The sequence below is a fragment of the Ascidiella aspersa genome, chromosome 2, assembly GCF_963924565.1.
Source record: "Ascidiella aspersa chromosome 2, kaAscAspe10.2, whole genome shotgun sequence".
Classification (NCBI taxonomy): Eukaryota; Metazoa; Chordata; class Ascidiacea; order Phlebobranchia; family Ascidiidae; genus Ascidiella; species Ascidiella aspersa.
Window position 1 is genome coordinate 14715354 of NC_139448.1, and position 23576 is coordinate 14738929.

The following is a 23576-nucleotide window of genomic DNA, read 5'->3' on the forward strand; positions in this document are numbered from 1 at the left end:
CGGTATTTGCTTGTTTTTGACTAACCGCTTTAATAATTTTCCGCCAACTTATAAAAAACTATTAATATTTTTTCTAATTTGTAAGGGGGACTCGGGAGGTCCTCTGGTGTGTTTGATAGGTGAAAAGGCCTGGTATCAATTCGGGATCGTATCGTATGGATTATGTGCACTTCCTGGTCTCCCTGGCTTCTTTACTCGCGTCTCAAGCTACATCGGCTGGATAACAAACGGTATGTATGAATGCAATGCTACCAACTTCTACATGGGCTGTGATATTTTTACTACCTCTAACCTAAACCTCCAACCAGTATGCTCGAAAAGTAAACGTAGTATTTTTTTATCCTGTATGGGCAATTGCCAACATAAGGGTCATTTTTTATAAAAATATTAATGTGAGATGCCTTGTTTAAGATCTAAAAATCAAAAAGCAAAAAGTAAAACATTTAGTCGATAAATTGTTTGATTTTGAGTGCAATTCGAGTGCAAAAAAAACGTTGTTTTGATTTTGCAAAATTCAAGGGTTCGGACCTACCTCCCCCGTTTTCGTAAGTAATATTATCGTTTTTTGTTCGTTTTTGTCAGGGTTTAACAAACGGACCGAAGCTGCAAGTTTATTTTAATTGGGTCACGCGTCTTAGGCTAATGCGAAACCAAAATGAAACGCAAAACGTCGTTTTTTGTCTCTTGTTTGGCCGACCGTAAACGCAGGGTTTTTCTTCTCTTTAGCCTTTGTTATTCGTTCAGGTTGGCAGATTAGCAAGGGTTTCAACAAATGACAACGCTAAGTCAAGCGTTTTTCCTTCTTTTTTCGCTTAAAACGAGTTAAGCGCAACTAATGTTTTCGCTGTAGTTAACACAAATTATTCTCTATTAGCATATCCTAAGACCAGTGTTTAGTGTATACTTGAGACAACTTATTTTCTCTCAACCGAAGCTGGTATCTTAGCTCACCTGGTACATTGCTGGCGCAGATTTTACGCTGATCGTGGCATTAACAACACCCGGTAAAAACGATCCTCCTTTGGTATTGTAGGCTACGAAAGACGTGCTTGTAATTTAGCGTATAGTCCCGCACACGCAACTTGGGAAACTGTGGTGCTGATTGTCGAAACACGATTCTACCAAAATCAATCATACATATTTCACGGTCTTATGATTTAGTTTTTCGCGTGAAGTTAACGAAATACTCTAAGGTCTAAGCGGTTTCGACGCACGTGTTCGCTTTTGCTGGGCGTTTAACGCCTGCCGGAAAGTATGGAAATTCCCTAAGTTGAAAATCCGGGACCCCCCTCTTTTCGACTTTCTTGATACATATATATTTTGATTTAGCTTTGCTATCTTTGATTAAAACATGTTTTTACTATCCAGTTACGGAATCAAGCAACGGAACATGTGAGTTTGTATTCAATTAGTCATAAAAATGCCTAAAGCCTTTTTTTCACATGCCTATCAAAAGAATGCTGTTTTGAATTACGATAATTTCTATATTCAGTTATGTTGCAATATCACAGAAAGCATAGAATTATTTAAATGTTTGTTTTTTGAATTATTTATATGTTGTTTTGTTTCAAGTCTTTGGGCAATATATAAATACATCTTCAGGTCCGTCTTTTTGCGGGAAGTCGCTTCAAACTGGCTCTTTTGGAATTATTCAATCTCCGTTATATCCCGCTGGGTATCCTCGCGGGGTTCATTGCCGTTGGGAGATCGTAGCTCCCCGTAATATGGTAAATAGATTTTTTAAATAACGGAACTACATTTTGATAAAATTTAACTCAAATCTGTTTTTTCGCTTAAGGCCATTTATGTCAATGTGACAAACCTTCAAATGTACTCGTCGTATTATTGCTCCAACGACTACTTACTGTTCTATGACGATGGGCTTTTGGTAAGTGGCGCATGTTTTTATTCTTTTTGGTAAATCATTACAAATCATTTGTCACGTTTTACGAGAATTTAAAATCGATGCTAATGAGGTATATTTTTCTTGAATTGAAAAGGTCGTAACCATCGGTCTAACATTCTTGTTGTAAGACAATGTTAAAGTCAATAATTTTGTGTAACAATTAAATATTTATAAAACAACAATACATGGCATCACCCTGTTAATTTGTATAAATTATTATTTTGATTTAATTTTGTCATTTTCTTTCTCAGGATGATCATTTAATTACCATTTAAGACATCAAACTTTATTAAAAAAACTCGTGTTTCTTAACTTTAGAGAATAATTTAACGTGAAAGGTTTATTTTACAACTTCACAATAAAAATTGAACTTCGGAACATTTTTTGCGAATCACATAATTTTTATTTTTTTATTTAATCTTTTTACGTTAATATTTCTTAAAACCATGCTAATTAGAAAACCAACCGATGGTATTGTATATTATTGATTTCCAGCATGAAGGAAGAAGATTCTGTTCGGGGTCTACTTTACTTAGCTTCGAATCTCAGAGCAACAACATCACAATTGTTTTTCACTCTTCGACGTTTTCTTACTCTAGTTATATATACAGATTTCGCATAGAATGGAATATTATAGGTAAAACGCCGGGATTACCGTGCTGTATTATATGTATTTTACAAAAAACTTAGTCATTTCGTACAACTGTTTTGTTTTAGCATCGCGTGTAAGTTTACGATGTCTGGCATATTTGTGGTAAGTAAGTGCGTGGAAGTATTGTTGGTTGCATAGACCGCAAATAAATGGCCGATATCATACTTATTGGCGAAAGGTGCCTGCAAAAAAACTGCAAATTGTGTGAGGTTTTTTTATGCAGAATCTGTTTGTGGTGCAAGAATTTTGAATTCAACAACGGGAAACCTTACTTCGCCCGGGTACCCTGAATCGTATCCACGTAACCTAAATTGTAGGTGGCTAATCTTGAGCGGGGAAAATCAGGTATAGCTTGTATAAGCGTATCTTTGTATTGTAAGAGAGACGCTTCGTATAAATACCAATGTAAATCTCTATCATTTATTTAGGAACGTATATTATTTTTTTCCGTAGACGATTGAGGTTAGTTTTCATGATTTGAACATCAAAGATGAAACTCCATGTTTGTCCGAATCGCTTACTATTTACGATGGACAAGAAATGGTTCGTGTTAAAAGATTTGTGAATTTGTAGTAACCTACCAAAATATATCTACAGAATTATAGAATTTTGTAAATAATCTAACAAATCAAACAATGTAGTTGTATTTGAAGGCAATTAGTGCACCCTTTTCCTGAAAAAATAGGTAAAGTGCATGGTTTTGTTAACTTCGTAAAAAAAAGTTTACAAATCTCTTGTGCGTATGAACAACAGCCTACTGGTCTATAATGTCGTTGCGGTTTTGCTTTCACGCAAAATTATATGCTCACTGTTGTGTAATAAAATTGTTTTTCACAGTATACTGGAAAGAGTTTTTGCGGTCGGAATAAGCCGCGAAATTTTGTATCAGCATCCAGCAACGTCACGATCGAATTGAAATCTTCCAGAATATTCTTCAACGGGTATTCATTAAAAACAGGCTTCTCTCTCTCATGGCAAATGCAAAGTGAGTGACTGTGTCAAACCAATTTCATTATTTTGTATTTTATTTTTTTTTTTAACAAATATTGTCAAAAAGATGGAAACGTGAACCATTATTTAATATAATATCTTTCCTAAAATGGTCAGAGAACCCACATGTTTCTTGCTGTAAACGTGTGCAGTATTAAAAAAAAATACAAACAATGTACGGTCTTCTGCTATACAATATACAATAATATATATATATATATATATCTGTGTTACAAAATGAGCTGCAGTTATAACTTAAGGCGAATATTTTTTTACCTAAAAATGAGAAAGTTAAAAAAATTTGACAAATTTCGACCTAAAAATGTTTTTTGTCAAAATTTCAAACTTTTATAAATACATTGTTTTTTAAATGCGTTGTGTAAACTACTGTAAACTACTGCTACTGTTTTGGCGTCGTCAGTCATTCGTTTTTCACGTTTTACTGACCACCGGTTACACACAATTCAGTTAGTTTCTCGGGATTATGCAAAACTCTTGAAAATGCTTAGTTGATAACTTTAAGCTTTTGAGATATCAAATAGACAAACAACTATTAAAAGTCCAAAGAAAAGCTAAATGTTTATGGGTATTTTAGAAGTTTGTTGAGCAAACCGTTTGGTTGAAACACACGGTAAAAATAACTGCAAAAATGACCTAGCATAATTATCGTAATAGAAAACAATAATTGTAAATTACCATAGAAAAGTAACAGTAAATGTTGCGCAATGTATTTGTTGAAATCAGAGATACACAACTAACTGAAGCAAAAACGAAGATGCTGAACCTAATGCGATAAACCAGGACTGCGTGGTTAATTCTTCCAGCTCACGAATACTATTAAACGAATACCGTATAATGTTGGATGTAATTCAAAACTAAATGTAATAAAATAATAAACTGAACGACAATTTTAAATAGCTCACTACAGTTTTGGTTAATTTTGTTTCTTTTTCTGCTTTTTGTAAACGGTTTTGACTTGAAATAATTTTGACAAATTTTGACCTAACGTGTAAACTGACAAGTCAAAAATTAATCCCTAATAGCAACAAAATATGTTACATATAGGTCGATGTGATGTCGATCAGTTCACTTGTTGGAATGGAGCCTGCATCCCATTGACACAGCGATGCGATCAGATTCAGCACTGTGCAGACAATAGTGATGAAATTACATGCGGTAATAACCTTGCAGACAAAAAAACTGTTTGAAATCCCACCGTGTGTAAAGCACTATAATTGCCTACTACACAGTAGCTTTTAAAACAGGTGTTCAGAGATAGCCTATACCAATAATACAGAAACAACTGTTAACGGCCTAACTTTACATTTAATTCACAATGTCTAGTTGACTTGATTGTCCAATGAACATCTGTGACTATATGCATTTTATCTAATAGCTCACCCTTCAAGCAATTCAAGTGAATGTGGAAAGGTGGCAGTAGCTCCGGAATTCACATGGGTAAGATTTAACAACTTGCGCAAAAACTGATTTTTGATTTCTTTAAAGTAAGTTCTTAATTAATCAAAAATAAATCGGTATAGCACTTTTAGTTTTTTAAACTGGACACCGTGTTACCTGTCTCAAGCTATCATGCATTTTTTCAAGGATGTGCGCATTGTCGGTGGTAATGAAGCTGTAAATGGCAGCTGGCCATGGCAAGCGGCTTTGTTGAATAACCCAAATGGATCTCCACTCTGTGGTGGTGCCGTCCTCAATAACCATTGGATCATCACAGCAGCACATTGCCTTGGAAGGTTTATTTTTTTATCCGTTCAGTTGACAATTATTAATTGGTAGAATGTAAAAGTGTGACTTATTTTTGTGTAATGTTTTAATGTTTTTTGTATTTTCGTTTAGATTTTTTTAAAACGTTAATATTGATAAACAAAAGATTATCTGCTTTTGTTTTACAGCATTACCTATATCCGAGTAGGCACAAACCGACGTTTTGCTTTCAATATGAAGACATATTCTGTTGCTGGAGTCGTCCTCCACGAATCCTACGGGTATAAAACGCTGATTAATTAGTAAAGTAGGCTGTGTGGTTTTCACACTATTAATGATGCTGTAGTTTTCTACACTTTTTGTTTTGTAACGCCTTATTATGAAATGATTATGGCATACTTATATAACAATTTACCCGGTATTTAAAACAATACATTTTAAATCTTTGTTTGGCTCTGCTGTTTTTAATGCCCCGCGTTATGTTCTTTTTCAGGGATGCCAACGACATCGCGTTGATTCGGCTGAATGAAGCCATTGTGTTTAGCAACACCGTACGACCGATTTGCATACCGCAAAACACTTCTACGTTTGACGTCAAACCGGGCACCCAATGCATTGCTACAGGCTGGGGACGCTTGGGTAGGAGATTGCGCGACAAAGACAGTTGTGATATTGATATTTTGGTCTATTATTATGTAGCTGACTCACGAAAAGTAAAATAAACGTTTTACAAACATTATTAATTAACGCATTTGTCAGGAATTTCCCCTTCGACCGGGCGAACTTGTTCGGTTTCATTTTTACGTGATATATGTTGTGTTATTTTGAGCTGTCGTTGACTGCCTATTGAACGTTCAGCGATATTTTTAGGTAAGGTAATCATTTCTCATATATCATATAACTGCTCTGTTTGTACACCGAACTTCTCAAATGATAAGGTGATTTAGTGATGGAGTAAGGCTTAGGCTTGAGGTTCGGTAAGGGTTAGGCTTGGGGTTTAGTAAAATAAGGGTTAAGCTTTGAAGTTTTGGTCGATTTAAACCCTATTCCGACAATTGATATTAGCCACATTTTTGTCTTATGCGAAGTGTGTTTTATTCAAACGATAATGTAGTTCTAATTTTGGTCCTATTGCTGAAGTTAGTTTATGCGTGGATAGATCCATGCGTTGAAAAAACTAAGTATCGGCGCATTACCGCTTCAAGCAGCCTCTGGTTACAACACTTTTCTGTACTTATGTAGTTCTGAAGGCTTTAGGAACTTTCAACCTATTTGCAGAGTCGGGCGGCTCTCAGCCACACACCTTGTATCAAGTGCGCCTTCCGATCATAAGCAATTCAAACTGTAGCGAGGCATACCAAAACTCAGAAACGATCTATGATTCTATGATTTGCACCGGAGACTCGGAAAATGGTGGAATCGACACTTGTCAGGTATGTGGTCAGACATGAAATTGTTGTCCTCGCGGCAAAACCTATTCATTAAATTAACAAACACGGCATGACATTTTTCGAAAGGGCTTCAAAAACAATTTAGGATTTTGCCTATTTAAAAAGCGGATTTTAAACAAATATTGACAAATAGTGTGGGATACCCAACCGTGCAACAGGGTTCGTGGCGTTTTGTGCTCGTCAAAATCTGCACACATTACTTCGGATGTAAACACGCGAAAATGAGGGCAATAATTTTGTTTAGAATGTGAACATCGCAAAGTCAGGTTGGGGTTATTAAAGAGGGTTAGCTTTACTAAAATGGCTGATTTTGCTTTGTGTACCAACTTTTTCGGTCTTCAAGCGCACACGGAAAACTGTTTACCTAAAACGTTTACTTAGAAAAGTGCGCACATGTTTAGTGATGAGTTAAAGTGTTATTTTTTCAAATAAATGTCTTAAAATATGCACGCAAATGATGAAAAAAGCTCGAATCCCCGTCTCAAACCGCGGCTATTTTGTGCAGCACTAGCGATTCAAAATTAAATTAGTATAAACGTTTCGATGGAAACACGTTAAAGGAACACAATTATTAATCTTGAATAACGTAGTCGTAGTGCAACACAAATGTAGACGCGGCAATGACATAAAAAAGAGATTTGCGTAATCACATTATTGTTATTATAGGCAATTGATTTACTTCAAGTTTTTCTTTACGAAGGGTGATTCAGGAGGGCCTCTTGTGTGTTACATTTCGCAAAGCACTTGGTATTTAATCGGTATCACCTCGTTTGGTTACGGATGTGCCGATCCTAAATACCCCGGAGTTTATACAAGAGTTTCCAGATTTTACGATTGGATTAAAAAAGGTAAGTGTTTAATGTCGACTATTATGTATAAGCGTACAGTACTTTTTAAATTAACTTAAAACAAACTTTTCAATTTAAAAAAGTTCGATATATTTTCGGATTTCAGGAATGGAAAACAATTGCAGTGGTAAGTTCCGATTTCAATTTTAAAAAGTTTAATAATTGTTTTTTCAATGACTCGCTTTGAACTTCACCTGTCATGATATCATGGCTTTATTGATTTTGCGACTTAATTGACTACTTGCTATTAACTTAAATTGACTTGGGCTTCATTTATTTTTGCTGACGACTTCACTACGACTCGTATTCAAACAAGTTGTACAAGTTTTTCAAACACTGAAGAATTCGAGTGGGTGCGCTATAATAGCACAATAAAATCGAAACCGCACTGTTTTATCGTTAATCAAACCTCGATAACTAAAATTGTTCAAGGTATGAATCTGAATCAAATCGACCAAGAATTAAAAAAAAATATTTAAAACAATGATAGATTCTTTGATCACCATTGTTTTCGCCTATGTGCTGAAAAACACACACAATAAAATATAGTAGAAAAAAGTTGATTGAGCATATTATAGTTACTTGTGGTGAAACGACTTTGACGGCAACCAGCGGAAATATAACAGCTCCTGAAACCAATTCGTCTTGCAAAGCGTCAAATGTAAACTGTACGTGGAAAATCATAGCCGAGAAGGGAAAGGTAATCTTCCCCTGATTTAAACAATGCTGCTTTGAAAAACAATGTTAATTTATATTTTATTTAGACTTGCATATTGCTAAAAATTTACCGCTTTGGACAATTTATATTTTATCCCGTGAACAAATTGACTTATAGGATCTGGTAAACAATTAAGTGCTTAAGTTGAACAGTTTTTTAACTATTATATTTTTAGTAATGTAATTATTGTAATTTAACGTTGATATTTTTGTTGTTTTTTGTCATGAAACGGATTTTTTATAGAGGATTTTCATCGACATCAAAGAACTGTATTTTCCTTCGTATGATTGTTACACTCAAGGCGTGTACATTTACGACGGAGACTTACTGGTAATGTTCATTTATGCATACTCGTGAGAAACAGTTTATCTAATTTTCCATTTACCAATCCTGTGGTTGTGACTTTTTATTTTATTTGATAAACTTTTATCAATCTACTATACTCGCAGGTAGGGGGAGCAGCTTACTGCGATGTATATTACTTTATCGATTTCATCTCCAATTCAAGCAGCGTAACTGTGATGTATTCAGCTAAACAGATAAACGTCCAGTTTCGACTGGTCTATCATATTGTTGGTAAGCATCTAATGCTTGACTTCTGACTAACATACAAAACGTTTTAATACCGTTAATATAAAAAATAAGATCAAAATTTACTTTTTTTAGTTAAATCGTTTTAAATATGGATGTTTCATTTTTTAAAAAACTGGGTTCAATATTTTTTGTAGTATTTTATATCGTTAAAAAGCGTGAAAATATGTGTTTTTTTTATACATAAGAAAACGCGTTTGAAATGTGTTTTTTTATACAGATTCGATATGCGGAGAGCAAAATCTTACAAACGCAACCGGGAACCTTAGCTCGCCGTTTTATCCCTCAGCTTTTCCATCTGGAATTGACTGTAAATGGACCATAACCAGTCCCGAAAACAAGGTCATTTTCAGTATATAAGAATACACTCCATGTTTATCTTTTCTGCATAAAAAACAATAACTGTGTCTTCTTAGAAATAAGCAATAGATTACGAGCAAAGTGTGTTACAACAGACACAACCATTTAAGCCATTTTTGCTACTCATAAGGATTATTCTTGTTTTTGTGAGGCGATGTATACATATACCCTTTTGTTTACAACAGTTCAATGCTATGTTTTTCCCCTGATAATCCTTGGCTTATAATACCTTCCAATCGTAAAATGTCAGTTTCTTCCTTAATAAAGTGGTGACCCCGTTTAAGCACCAGCCGCTATGATTGCCTTCTTCACTTATCGCCCCTTCCATTTATCACTTATCTCGAAAAAATACTTCTTTAACTGTTGTTACGATTAACTGTTGTAATATAGAAACTGAATAGCTATTATTACTAGTAACAGCAAATCAGCATGAAAACCAAATATGGCCATTTTTTTCGTAAAATGGCGACTTGGTTTAGTAATTTTGCCTGTTTTACGTCTTTAAGAGTCATTTTATATTGGAAATTTATCTTACAACAGGTCATTGAAGTGAAATTTCACTCTTTAGAAATCGGGTATTCTGTTGGTTTTTGCTTTAGCGGATACGTGCAAGTTTTCGATGGAGTTGAACAGGTACTTTTTTAATATTTTTTGTGAGTTTGGTTTACAACGTCTACAATATATTTTGGCAATAAAGGTCAACTATACATATTTGTTGGTTAATACAAACCAAAAATACATTCTTAACACAACAATTTTATTAACTTGGATTAGTCAGAGATCCTTACGCATATTTGAAATAAAACTTTACATATTTTCATATTTTTTTATTACTTTTGACATATTTTGTGTTGTCATTGGAAATTAAATTTGCAAATTCACGTGGCAGCTTGCTTTACCTATTCACATACCAATAAAAAATCAATTTCAGTATGCGGGAAGAAGACTATGTGGAGATAAAGTACCAGGCAAATTCGCTGCTTTAACCAACAGAGTGACAGTTACTTTTTATTCACGTCCTGACTACAACAACCGCTACGACTCCGGCTTTAGTCTTTCGTGGGAATTCAAGGGTAATTGCATAAAAGTACTTACTAAAATGCAAGTCTTCTTTCACTTCGTAATCGTCATACTGTATAGGCCAAAATAAATTACATAAACGAAGCTAGACAACGAAAATTAGTGACTATAAAATGTATGCAGTCTGGAAACAGTTTAGCTTCAATATTTTGCCTAAAAATTATATATGCACATATATTTAGGAAATATTATCAAACGAACGCAATCATACCTCTTGACCTGTTTTCCTCTTTACTACAATATATTTTTAGTTTTCTTAAAATCTATCCTGTGGACTAACATCGGTTCTCACGAAATGGATTATGTCACAACAAATTTATTTGTCTATTTTTATTATCATATAATAATAAAACTTTAGAACGATGCGCGGCAAATGAATACACTTGTTGGAATGGTACTTGCATACCTGCTTCTCAACAATGCGACCAAATTAATCATTGTTCCGACAACAGCGACGAAATTGAATGTGGTAGGTAAACGTTTTCACCTATATGTTGAAATACCAAAAAAACCTTGGATTACTCAAGCGAACATTTTTTCAAATTTTACTAGATTTTGAAACACGTAAGATATGCAACGCATTTGTTTGGTAAACTGTAAAACGCGTATTTACAAAATTGCTATATATTTTTGTTTAAAACTTTCTGTTAGCGTAAGCCGTAAGCTATAATTACAGAGTTTTATATTTTGACCCACTAAAGAATTGTATTTCCGTTGACCACAAAGTGTGAATGATATTAAAATAATGCAAATAAATCTTGTTGCAGCAACCACGTCGACAAACTATTCGACCTGCGGAAAGCCGTCAGTGGCTCCTCGATTCACTTGGGTAAAAACGTATTTTAGGTGTTAAACAAAGGTGCAGTGAGACATTTTATTAAACTTTCCCGTTCGAAATAATGAAAACGGTTTACTAACTGTCAATGATTTCCTGATCAGAGGCTTGCTTCGTTCAATATCAGACACACTAAAGTTTCAAATTGTAAAAATAATATAACTAATTGTAATTTACAAAAAGCATTGAAGCAATTTATAGTTATAAGGGAGATTATTTTTTGACCTGAAATATAGAAATTTTGACAAATTTTGACCTAAGAATATATTTTTTGATAAAATTTTGACCTATTAGAAATACATTGATTTAAACAACTTATTTTTGGTTGAAGTACTGCTGGGGTCCAGGCGTCGTCAACCACGCTTTTTAGATGTTTTACTGACGACCAGTCGAACCCAAACAGTTATTTTTAGTTTTTTTGCAAAACTCATAAAAATGTTTAGTTGATATTTTTGTCATTTGAAGAAGACAAGCAACTATAAAATTGCCCAAGAAAAACAAGGCGCTGGTTATTTTAGAAAAATGTTGTGTAAACAGTTTAAATGCAACGTAAATATTATTGCAGAAATTTGACAAAGATCTAGTTATCGAAATAGGATATGGAATAATTACAAAACCACAAGCAAAAAAAGAGATAACAAATACTGTTCAATACTTTTGTCCAAATTAGAGAAACAACTATATAGGCTTAATGCAAAAACGAAGTTCGTTAAACTATGTCTTGCTAGTTAATTTTGCAAGATCGCATATACCCTATAGTGCTCTAATGAAGATATAATAGGCTACAGTTTAATGTCGTTAAATGTAACTCAAAAGCATTTTTTTTGATAAAACTTTAACTAAAAGAGAATTTTAAACAGCTGACTACAGTTTTTTTTTAAATTTTTTAAACGATTTATGTACATTTTTAATCAAGTTTGACTTGAATAATTTTGACAAATTTTGACCTAACGTGTAAATTTTGACAAAATTTTGACTTTTTTTGACAAGTCAAAAATTGATCGCCCTAGTTATAAGACAAGTATTAGTAAGTAGGCTCTTGGGTAAACAGAAGTTTCGATAATGTATTTAGATCATTCCATAAAATTTACAATACCTGCATTCAATTGTCTTGTAAAAAATGACAATAACGAAAAAATTTCTGGGACATTAGAAACGAGAATAACAAATGTTAAACACCCCCATATGTGTTAAGGTTTAAGTCAATTGATTTGTAATGGAGATAAAATTGTTTTACTTTCATTTTGCTTTTCTAGTGCAAAACTTACCTATACAAACAGCTCATCAAAATATGTTCACTAAAAAGCCGGGCTGGCGTTTTATACCTTTGTGATCAAATATTTTTGAAAATATATATGGTTGTATAACACCTGTGTGTGTGTATGTATATGCCAGGATCACAGGATTATCGGCGGCAACAAGGCCGAGGCTGGCAGTTGGCCGTGGCAAGTGGCACTGACAACCTCTCCCGGCGGGTCATCATTCTGTGGCGGCTCTATTGTCAGCAACCGCTGGGTTGTTACGGCCGCCCATTGCTTGACACCGCGCATAGGCCCTGATATTTTCGTAGTCGTTGGTCGCCATGGCATTTTTAACAAAAGCGACTCGGAAATTTCAGTTCGCGCAACCGCTGGGATAACTCATTGGAATTACACGTGAGTTTTTTTTTCTTCTTTTTCACAAGTTTTCGTACTTCCTTACGATTAGTAAAGGACTTGGTGTTGCTGCAGTATTTGTTACGATAGCGCAGACGGCCAAAATTATGAATAATAAAAGTTAGAAATAAAAAAAAAAAACTATTAACTTATTTTTCTTAAATATAATCCTTTTATAGTAGTCGTTTATGTTTTTTTAATGCAATGTATTATCATGCACAAAATAGTACTTTCTAGGTCATATGAAAGTGTCGACATAGCAATTCTTTATTTGGAAGAAGCTTTAAACTTTACAAGCACTGTAAGCCCCATCTGTCTACCAACGAACACGTCTGAATTTTACATTACTGAGGGAACAACTTGCATAGCAACTGGCTGGGGAAAACTCGGTGAGAACAAACTTATGCACAACTGTATATTAAATAAAACAACTGAAAAAAAAGGTTAAGGGAAAATGATGAACGTAAAATTTATTTGCAACCCATATTTCACTATTTAAACGGATTTTGTTAACTAAAAAATAGATTTTCTGCGCTTTTCTCGTTTTCGTGTTGCAACAAAATTGTAATATTCGATACAAACAATTGCTTCTTAAATTCTAGTTGGTAACTAAATACTGTATGTTTCATTCATATAAATTCCCATCAACAGCTATCACGTCATAAATTACGTTTCTACGTGACGTCATAATTCAAGGAATCTTATAAAGCGCGCTGTTTTTGAATGAACTGGTGTGCATTTAGGCCTATGCAGCGATAAGCGCGCTTCGTCGCAATACTCTTAAAATGGACATAGCAATTTTTACTTTTAACCGGTCACGGGTTAAAGCTAATTTGCTTTAGCGGAGTTTGCAAAAAATGAGGTCTACTGTGGCGGTTTACCAGCAAGCAATTTTTTGATTTACCACGTTAAGTCCTGATACCATCCGGTTCGTATTCTAAACATACTTCAGTTTCGGCAAACTTTTATACCACGAGAATCGATTAAATACTGCTTCTACAAAGTTCGTATCTTTACATGGCTTTGATAGTCTCACTGCGGGGAAGCATTTAGTTAAACCATTTTAGACACACAATCAGACAGTCAAAGGACAATCATCGCATTTTCTGTTTTACGATGTAGGCAACATGTTCTCCGAGCAATGCGAAATAAAGACACACGTCAAATGTTGTGAAATTTCTATCTACTGACCGTGAAGCGGTCACTTAGTGCAACATTTAGGCATAAAACCGTCATGCCATTTGAAAATATATTTTCCCGTTATTTAGCCCTCTGGCGAATCTGTAACATTAATTTTCTGTTACATGTGAATTGCCACATTTATCTTTTATATAGTCCTAGTTATTTCACGAGACAAACAAATTTTCAATAGGCTATCATAGACGGTACATGAATCCTTTATCGGTTAGTATTAAACTGGTAACTAATCTACTCAACCTGGATCTACTCAACCTGGATGTTATAAAAGGTGCTATTTAAACTAGGTGTTACGTACGCGGTCAGGCAAAATCAAAGGGTGACGCGGCTGGAATATTTTTTGCACATATTGTTTCAGAATATTATGGTGCGGTTCCTTCAGCATTGTATCAAGTGCGCCTTCCAATAGTCAGTAATGAAAAGTGTAGCTATTTTTATGAAAACTTGACAACCATTTACCCAAGTACCATTTGCGCCGGAGATATTGAAGCAGATGCTCAAGGAGTTTGTCAGGTAAATTTTGACTATACGTTTTACTTCGTAATCGAAAAAATTGTCAAAATTTTCTTAAATTAAAAAATTTGCGGCAGGAAATCTCTTTTTTTTAAATAGTTGGAATTTTGAAATAATGCGCTGATAAGGGTTTTTTATGTTTAAATACGGAGCAACTTTTCATGAATAGTATAATATAGACGCTATATACAGGGGCGCCCGCAGAAAATTTTCCAGGGGGGGCAATCAGGGGCGAAAACAGAAAATCTTGCCCCACCCGCGCGGGCGCCCATGGATATATATTAAGAACAGTTTGTCATTGTTAAAACAAAAAAAGGACATTTTAAAGTACTGTTTAAGGTTGTTTTTTCGTAAAGGGTGATTCAGGCGGACCCTTGACATGTTACGTGGATAACACGTGGTTCCTGATTGGGGTCACATCTTTCGGCGTCCGTTGTGCATTTCCTAATTACCCGGGAGTCTATACTAGGGTGTCCTGGTTTTACGATTGGATAAAACAAATAATGGGTTTGTATAGACGTTCTGTTGTTTGGCTTTTTTCTGCAATACAGGTACCGACACAATATTACTAGAATGCTATAGCAACCTTAATGCAGATTTATTCCAGATTACTGTTTTGTATAAAACACCAAATTAATCTTATTTTTTCGATGCTATTATGTATAAATATATTGTCTCAAACATACATCTAACACAACTTTTTGATATTTTTCAGCGACTGGAATTGATGGTAAGTAATGAATTATATGAGCTTAATAGGTGTCACAGGATTTAGACAATTCTACGTTTAATTTACCCAAACAGATCGCTGCAACACCACGGTTCTTCGCGGTTCAAGTGGTAACTTCACGACGGCGGGTTATCCGAACACATACCTGGTGGACCAAAACTGCACCTGGATCATAAATGCTCGTCCGGATGAGGTTTAAAATGCAGCAAGTTTAAAAACTATAGTGTGTGACAGCGTGGAATTATTATTCTTGTGTATAAGGCGTTGTTCAGACCGACGAAAACAATATGTAACTATATAGAGATATTAAATTGCAATAATGAAATAGTAACACCAGAAACAGGCTTTGGCATTCCTATCGCGACTTGGAGCGTTAATTCTTTCAGGAACGGTCATTGCATTTAATAAACATTAAGCATTCCAGTTTGTCACTGATCGCCACTTTAATGTGATATAACATAGTTGTACTGTATATTAGATAGTGGAGGTACAATTCACCGACTTCAGTGTTGAGGACTCCATTCGATGCGAATATGATTCGGTGAAGATATACATTGACAACGTCTTGGTATGTGAGACCGAGAAGATAGATATACTTAATAGTGATTTTATAAATATCGGCGCTGTTGTATTATAGAAATAGACAAAAAAGTAATATTAAAGAAATCCATACCTCGTTATAGCCGAGTAATTTTGCAAATTAAACTACAAAATTTAGCCGTTTAATTAATAACTTTAACTAAGATATAGTTATATAGAGCCATCTTGCCACACGATAAGTTTTGCTATTGACGGAGAATGTGTTCAGGCACATATTGCTTCGAGCGAGTGCGAGTACCAAACAATTCGCAATGGCGAGCGGGCGAGTGCGAAATGTTTACTTTGCACTTTAATTTAATGACCCGCGTCTCTGGCTTTAGTATACTGGAGATGCGTTCTGTGGGACGAACAAACCTGGGGGATTCACAACTCATGGCAACGTGACCATCGTGTTTACGACAGACGGATTCACAACAAAGCGGGGATTTGCGGTTGAGTGGTCCATCAAAGGTACTACAATATACACACTTTACTTCGTTTATCGTCTAATATTATTATTAGATAGATGCCTTGAGTTAGATAACTGATACGGACTTGTTAAACTCTGATATCCTATTTTACTTGCTTCGGAAAACATTTAGCTATTTGGTTCAAGGTTCAAATTGTTATAATTTTTTAGCCGGGTGCTCCTCGTCGCAATATATCTGCTGGGACGACTCTTGTGTGTCACAATCAGCAAAATGCAATAACGTTAGCGACTGCCCGGATAACAGTGATGAGGCAGTCTGTGGTAAGTTTTTTAATGGGCGAATCTTTTTTGGACTTTAGAAACAAAGTGCCATAGTTATTTTGTTTTATTTTTTGCAGCGGACAACACAAACGTAACGACTTGCGGAAAGAGTGGAGTTGCACCTAGCTTCTCATGGGTTTGTTCACCTATGTGTCCAATGCTGTTTAATTTAAATATTAATTACAGTTTTAACCGTTAAAACTATAAACTCGTTTGTTTAGTTTTAGTTTGATGCGTAAAACTAAACAGAACGTGAATGTGATAGAATCCCAAGATTGTGGGCGGCAGCCAAGCGGTTACTGGGTCGTGGCCATGGCAAGTGACAATCTACCGTTACGGGTCTATGGTTTGTGGAGGTTCCATCATTTCCAACAAGTGGATTCTCACATCGGCATCTTGCGTTATAAACTAGTAGGAATATTTATTTTAATATCTCTAATAACGTTCAATTTAATTCCGACCAATGTTTTTTTTCTTTTGAAGCCTTTTTTCAATTGATTTTAATGTTGATGCTACATGTTTGTTTGTTTGTTTGTTTGTTTGTTTCAAAGCTCTTTAAACGCATATACTTTGAGTTTCCTCGATTTTACATACCTTGTACGAAAAGTCTTGCCAGTAAAAGCATTTTCTCTTTAGCAAACCTCTTAATCAAAATATGCTAACTGTAATAATAAAACATGTTTTGAACAGCTTTGAAGGGACACTCTCTGTTCTTGATGAGGCCAACGCAACACACAGTGTACGCTGTATCAACACGCACCCAAGTTACAGGTAAATTTAGTATAGATCTGATGGATACGAGTGTACGGTAATAAAGGGACTTCTTAAAATTTAAGTTTCGCGTATAGATACGACAGGATACCATTATAGAACAATACTCCAAATAAAAAACTTGGCTTTTATGTGTTGATAACAAACTAAATTATTAGGTTTATTAACTAACATGGCGCAAACGTTTTTCAATAATTGTTAGTTTTATTCGTTGCTTGTGAAATAGTATATTTAAAACGGGGCATAAATGTCAAACGTTTTGTTTAATATTGAACAATTCAGCTCGAAAACGAACAGCGTATAGATCTATTTAAAAATAATGAACAACTATTGGAACATATTAAAAGCTTGTAAATGTATTGCATGGGTTGCGGAGTCGGTTTGATACAATTCGAGTCTGACTTCCGCCTAGAAAACAGAATCGCGCCCCGAGTCCAACTCGCCCAAATAAACAAATCCTTCGAGTCCCAAATCCGGCTTGGATTACACTCTGTGTATCATTCGTCCACGTAAACTAGCGTTGATATACAGTGATGCACTCACACGGGTGTCGTATAACTCAGTAACTTACTTACTCACAATACGTGTGTGAAAAATATTCCACCTGCGCTATTCCGCCTTTACAAATTACAGCTTTTGCCTTATTAGTTCCGAACTTGCTATACTGCGCACTTCGCAACCTCCTCAGACCTGATGCATAGCGATGTTAATATATTATAAATTTCCCTTTTTAACAGTTACGGAATCGACAACGATATCGCCCTTATCGAACTAGAAGATGATATCACGTTTTCCTTCAGTGTGCGGCCCGCCTGTCTTCCATCAGGAAACAAATCAGTTCCTGTCGGAACCAAATGTGTCACGACCGGATACAAGAAACTCTGTAAGGATAACTCGAACGATTGAATTTCGCTATAGTTGGTTGATATTCTTATATCAGTTTATTAAACAAAATTGTGCAGTCTCACGTCCCGTATGTTTCCTCAGAAAAATACAACAACCTTAATATAATACAACCTCCGTTAAAAAATAGTTGTACTTTATTTAATGCCACATGTTGAACCACGTACAACTGTTTACTGAAACCATCTTCCAGTTTGCAATTAAATTCCATCTGCGTAGTAGTATTAACTTTTTACCACTGATAGCTACCATATGTCGTAGATGTCGACAGATATTACTCTGGAAGATCAACTCTTTACCAAATTCGCCTTCCAATTCAAAACACGACTCGTTGTGACGTATCGTCTTCGGATTCAAGCGGTGATTTTGTTTGTGCTGGATATTCGGACGGTCGGTTCGCCGGTATTGATGCTGTGAGTCAGAGCTATGCATATTTACGCTACTTTAGAACTCAAGAACGTTGTTTTTAATAGGAAATTAGAAAATTACCTTATGTTTAAAAATTTGTGGCGTGTGTTTTTTATGATAGTCTAAAAAAGGACAGGATCACAAAACGCAAAACGTTCAGTGAGAAATGAACACTCGATAACTTTACCCTTTAACCTAATATTTACCATCATCATGTCGTACAGAACAACATATATAACAAAAATAGTAACATAAACGACATTGTCAACGTTCACTTGTTTTATATTACGTTCTAGCCTATAGTATCGCCAAACGTTAAGTAAGAAATGAACACTCGCTAACCGTATCTTATGTTAGGACGACGAAGGTGGTCCACTCGTGTGTCTGCTTGACAGTCAAACCTGGGTCCAGGTAGGCGTAACGTCAAGAAACCAGGTCGGGTTTTTGAATGGGCCGAGCATTTTCGTCGCCACCTCCGACAAACTACAGTGGATCAAAAACGGTAAGTGTTACTGTGACAGTAAAGTAGGTAAATTGTAATGCCTTTGTTTCCGTAATCGGGCCAAAGTCCATCATTTTTTTACTAACTAACAGAAAGTAAAGAAAGTAAGTGTAAAGTAAAGGGTCAAGGTGAAGTGGCTTGTTCTCCCAAAAAGTAGGTCGGGAATGCCCGAAGTGTCAGAAGTGTTCGAGCCCAGTCCTCGGGACAACCATTCTCCCAAAGGGAGACGGTGCCGCCACTTGGACGTAGGGCTAGATTTATAACTGCGAATCGGCAGAAGGTCAACATTTTCGCCTAATAGTGTCTGTAATAAGTAATTGTAGTTTGCACGAACAGGATGCAGCAGGAAATGGTGTTATGCTACCATAGCCGTTTGCTTACAGGCTGGCCATCACTTTGAAGGCTTATTATTATGATTAGGACGCTTATTTTTTAACTTGTCAAAAAAGTCAAAATTTTGTCTTAAATTACACTTTAGTTCGAAATTGTCAAAATTATTTCACGTTAAAATAGAATAAGAATCCCCATAAATCGTTTTTTAAATTATAAAAATATAGTCAACTTTTTTGAAATTGTCGTTCAATTTTTTGATCTTGATTGAACGGCATTTTAACTGTATTATTTTTATATGTATTATTCTTTAGAGCAATAAACGGCATACGCGAACCGGCAAAATTAACCACCCAGGCCTCTTTGACTTGGACAAATGTATTGCGTATTGCACAGTATTTGCAGTATTTTTTCGCTTGGATTTGCAATTATCCGATTTTCTGTTTTAACAACTAGGTCTTGGTTAATTTTCTGCCATTATTTTTACGTTGTATTTCACCACATTTTTCTTCGCTTCCACCACATTTTTCTAAAATAATGAGCGTATTGTTTATCTTTGGCATTTTTATAGTTGTTTGTATTGAAATTACAAAAATATTAACAAAGTATTTTCATAAGTTTTGCATAAACCCGAAAAAATAACTGATTTGTGTTCGATCGGTAGTAACTAAAACATCAAAAACGTGTGGTTAACGACACCGGGACACTGATGCGCTGCGGTACTTTAAACAACGATAGGTTATTTAAATAAATGTATTTCTAACAGGTCAAAATCTTAGTTTTTAGGTCAACATTTCTTATTTTTAAGTCAAAAAATAATCACCCTACTTAAGATACGTAGGTCGTAATTAATGAACAAAAAACGACTCCAAAATCGCTAGATCACTGTGGTTGAACGTGTTTTTATTTTGTTTCACTCATAGGTGTTTTATTTTACAGTTATGCAAGAACCCTGCAATACCAGTGCGACAAGTTTTGGTAAGAGGAAAACTATACTGCTTTTTAAACCCAATAAAAAAGGCCTTCAATTTTACCTATATATCTTTTTATTTAGGTTGCTTGAGAATCTTTACTGCATCTGCCGGTGTAATCACGTCACCCAACTATCCTGCGGATTACGATGATAATCTTAATTGTGTATGGATAATTACTGTGCCTAAAGATAGGGTAAGGGTATTTTGCTTTTATTAGTAGTGTGCGTCGCAAACGAGGTTATAGACTTGAAACTGGAGAAAACGTTGAAAAGTTGTGTCGGTGGGTGCGTTATGAAAACATAATAGTAAAACAACCTCGGTTAATAATTTTCCTTGTATTTCAGGTAATTGTGGTTACTTTTACTGACATGGATATGGAAAACTCATCCGGGTGTGTTTTTGATTCACTTACAGTCCACGACGGAAGCGAGTTGGTAAATGCGCAACTTTTTTGAACAAGCATGTTAACGTTTTGATTTGATATAGAAACCGACCAGTCATCCTACACTTTTCTATAAGGATGCCAAAACCCTTAGGATTGTTTTTTATTTAAAATTACGGTATCGAAATAAAGCCGATTTAGATTGTTTTAAAGTCGAACTTTTAAACCCCTATATGCAGGGTTACCATCTGCTCAGACCAAAAAATAAGCACGCTGCCCCCCAAAAATAAGCACGCTACTAAAGACCAGGGGCATTCCGGGGGTGAAATCCAACCTTTTAGGAATAACGTTATAAAATAAGATAAAAACTTGAAAACAGTTATTTTTGTATGCGCAAAACGTAGCTTAATCGCGCGATGCCCGCAAAAATGCGTCGTTATGCGTTTACTTGGTTGACATTGGCAAGTTAACCAACCTTATTTATGGCAAGTTTGGCAACTTTTTTGCGCCAGAGCGCACCTGTACACCTTTTAAACCAGGGGCGGCAACCTTCTTCTCGTCGCGGGCCAAACCAAACTCAGCAAGTTCTCGACGGGCCTTAATATATTTCCATTATTACAAAAGACGGAATGCATCAGCGAAAAAATCAAAAATCATGGATGAAGTTAAATGTACTCTAAATTTTAGAGTTTCATGTTACAAATAATTTCCATTTCGATATAGCTACTATGCGCACTTTGCGTTTGGTCTGAAAAGCCCTCTAAAAACGCGAATATACCTGGGTAAAGGAAAAAAAGGGGCAAAGGAAAATACGACTCGCGCGAAGCGCGAATCTTTTTTGCATTTTTCTATTTAACATAGTTGAAAACATGAAGCATGGCCGATTTGCCGTGTTCACTGTCCAGCTTGTGAAACAGGTCGCGGGCCAGATGAAATTTAGGTTGCCGACCCCTGTTTTAAACCGTAGTCCGTGGTGCATGGCAGCATGAAACGCCTAAAGCTGACCGTGCCTGGTAGTAAAGTTTAGTTCACTTGGCGGAGTTTGGCTTGTAAAAAATATTTTTTGAACTGTAATGCTTCTAGCAATTTTTTTTTGTAGTAGCATATCGTGTTTTCATAGCCTCTGGGCTGGTTTCACAATCACAATAACAGCAATGATCGCAGCTCTTTTCCTTTCAACTTCGTTTGACATTAAAAATTCATTTTCATGTTTATCACAAAATACGTGCTTATGCTGACTCATTCTCTCAATAACATTTTGTCTGTACTGTCATAAAAATGTCAGTCCTCACGTCAAGGTCAAGCCGAAAGTTTACTTAATTGCTAAAGCAAGCTACCACAATTCTATAGGCTACAATGTAGTTTTTTGATTTAGAATAAACAATCACAACTCATTGTTATTATGTAATTTAATGCATTGCTGTTATAATCTGCGGGTTAAATAACTTGGTAAATATAAATAAATGAAGACTCTCACTCCTCCTTTAATGTTAAAATAATTGATAAAGAACACTTTTATAAACTAAAATAAGACAAACTAAGCACACAACTCTAAAATAAGCACGTTTCTTAGAAATAAGCACATTTGTGTTTTCTAAGACACTGCACCCAAAAATAAGCACAAATCTTAGAAATAAGCACGGTATGGCAACCCTGCCTATATGTAAGATGTTTAGAAGTCGAAATGCGTTACGTTACCTGAAAACGATGATAGTAAGTAGAAACGTTACTTGAACTAACTTTATTAAATAGCTTAAGTCCGCTTTATCAAGGCCGCATTACTTCACTTTGTTGAGAAGGTTATACCTTATGAACATATTGCAACCGGGTTCATTTATTAAATGTTGTGGGGAAAATGTTTCAATTAATTTTCAAATTTGTTCGCTGAATGCTTTAATCTAATTTACCATCATACGCTATACAGAACAACACGTAAAAATGTGAAACATAAACGACATTGTCAACGTTTACTTGTTTTAAAACGTTCTAACTAAAGCGTATTATCTTAAATAAATATCTTGTTCATAGTATCAATATTTTTCGCTTTGTCTAAGAAATAATTAGACACAAGTGTTTCTCGAATAATTTGGGTCATTTGGGATCTATGTTTTAACCAAAATAGTCCTGGCTCTTTCGGCCTGAGTTCAAACCAAACCGCAGGCTACTATAGCAATTTAGGATTTGAAAATGGCCGCCAAGTTCATTCATGGCACAGACAAAATGTGAGAAAACTGACATAACATCAAACTTCACTTTTTCGGTTGCGCTAAATCAACACAAAAGATTACCTTTTCGAAAAAGGCCATATCCCTGAGTGTAGAAAGTATTAAATATGCAATTTTGTTTTTAGAAAGAATTGTTTAACGCATTTTGATAACAATTTGTACAATCTGAAACCATAGGTTACATCTACATTGCCTGGTGAATTGACATGGAATAAACCTAACGGCCTTTTTGAAAATCCTAAATGGCGGCTTTTCCATATGGTCAGAAACTATTTGTTTGCAATATCGACCCAAAATAACACAAATCAGTTGAGAAACACTTGTTTCTAATATTCTCTCAGATTGGTCATTTTGCCTTAAAATAGCGATAGTATAAGAAGATAAAACTTCGTGAATTAATCTCGCATTATAAATATTGTTGTACTTCTATTTGTTTTTGTGTTCTGTACGACACAATAGGAGAGCCCTAATTTGCTGCAGTTTTAAAATTGCCTGATAAA

The 23576-nt window shown here is 35.2% G+C and overlaps 1 protein-coding gene across 1 annotated transcript in view; it reads left to right on the forward strand.

The window, feature by feature from the left end:
* LOC146163885 (uncharacterized) overlaps positions 1-23576 on the forward strand; it is a 59282-nt gene that overhangs the window by 25697 nt on the left and 10009 nt on the right. The window contains exons 21-62 of the mRNA XM_083380620.1: positions 86-230; positions 1369-1392; positions 1603-1727; positions 1799-1888; positions 2402-2543; positions 2782-2903; positions 3012-3101; positions 3396-3543; positions 4614-4724; positions 4945-5006; positions 5154-5302; positions 5462-5554; positions 5767-5912; positions 6552-6706; positions 7425-7572; positions 7679-7699; positions 8151-8272; positions 8534-8620; positions 8740-8866; positions 9102-9223; positions 9782-9874; positions 10173-10314; positions 10680-10790; positions 11089-11150; positions 12552-12811; positions 13049-13200; positions 14367-14521; positions 14878-15028; positions 15237-15251; positions 15326-15444; positions 15730-15819; positions 16172-16301; positions 16471-16581; positions 16659-16717; positions 16847-16992; positions 17272-17352; positions 18090-18235; positions 18517-18668; positions 19021-19165; positions 20435-20473; positions 20550-20662; positions 20814-20915. Of these exons, the coding sequence (XP_083236746.1) occupies positions 86-230; positions 1369-1392; positions 1603-1727; positions 1799-1888; positions 2402-2543; positions 2782-2903; positions 3012-3101; positions 3396-3543; positions 4614-4724; positions 4945-5006; positions 5154-5302; positions 5462-5554; positions 5767-5912; positions 6552-6706; positions 7425-7572; positions 7679-7699; positions 8151-8272; positions 8534-8620; positions 8740-8866; positions 9102-9223; positions 9782-9874; positions 10173-10314; positions 10680-10790; positions 11089-11150; positions 12552-12811; positions 13049-13200; positions 14367-14521; positions 14878-15028; positions 15237-15251; positions 15326-15444; positions 15730-15819; positions 16172-16301; positions 16471-16581; positions 16659-16717; positions 16847-16992; positions 17272-17352; positions 18090-18235; positions 18517-18668; positions 19021-19165; positions 20435-20473; positions 20550-20662; positions 20814-20915 (4803 nt within the window). The remainder of the gene's footprint in view (positions 1-85; positions 231-1368; positions 1393-1602; positions 1728-1798; positions 1889-2401; positions 2544-2781; positions 2904-3011; positions 3102-3395; positions 3544-4613; positions 4725-4944; positions 5007-5153; positions 5303-5461; positions 5555-5766; positions 5913-6551; positions 6707-7424; positions 7573-7678; positions 7700-8150; positions 8273-8533; positions 8621-8739; positions 8867-9101; positions 9224-9781; positions 9875-10172; positions 10315-10679; positions 10791-11088; positions 11151-12551; positions 12812-13048; positions 13201-14366; positions 14522-14877; positions 15029-15236; positions 15252-15325; positions 15445-15729; positions 15820-16171; positions 16302-16470; positions 16582-16658; positions 16718-16846; positions 16993-17271; positions 17353-18089; positions 18236-18516; positions 18669-19020; positions 19166-20434; positions 20474-20549; positions 20663-20813; positions 20916-23576) is intronic.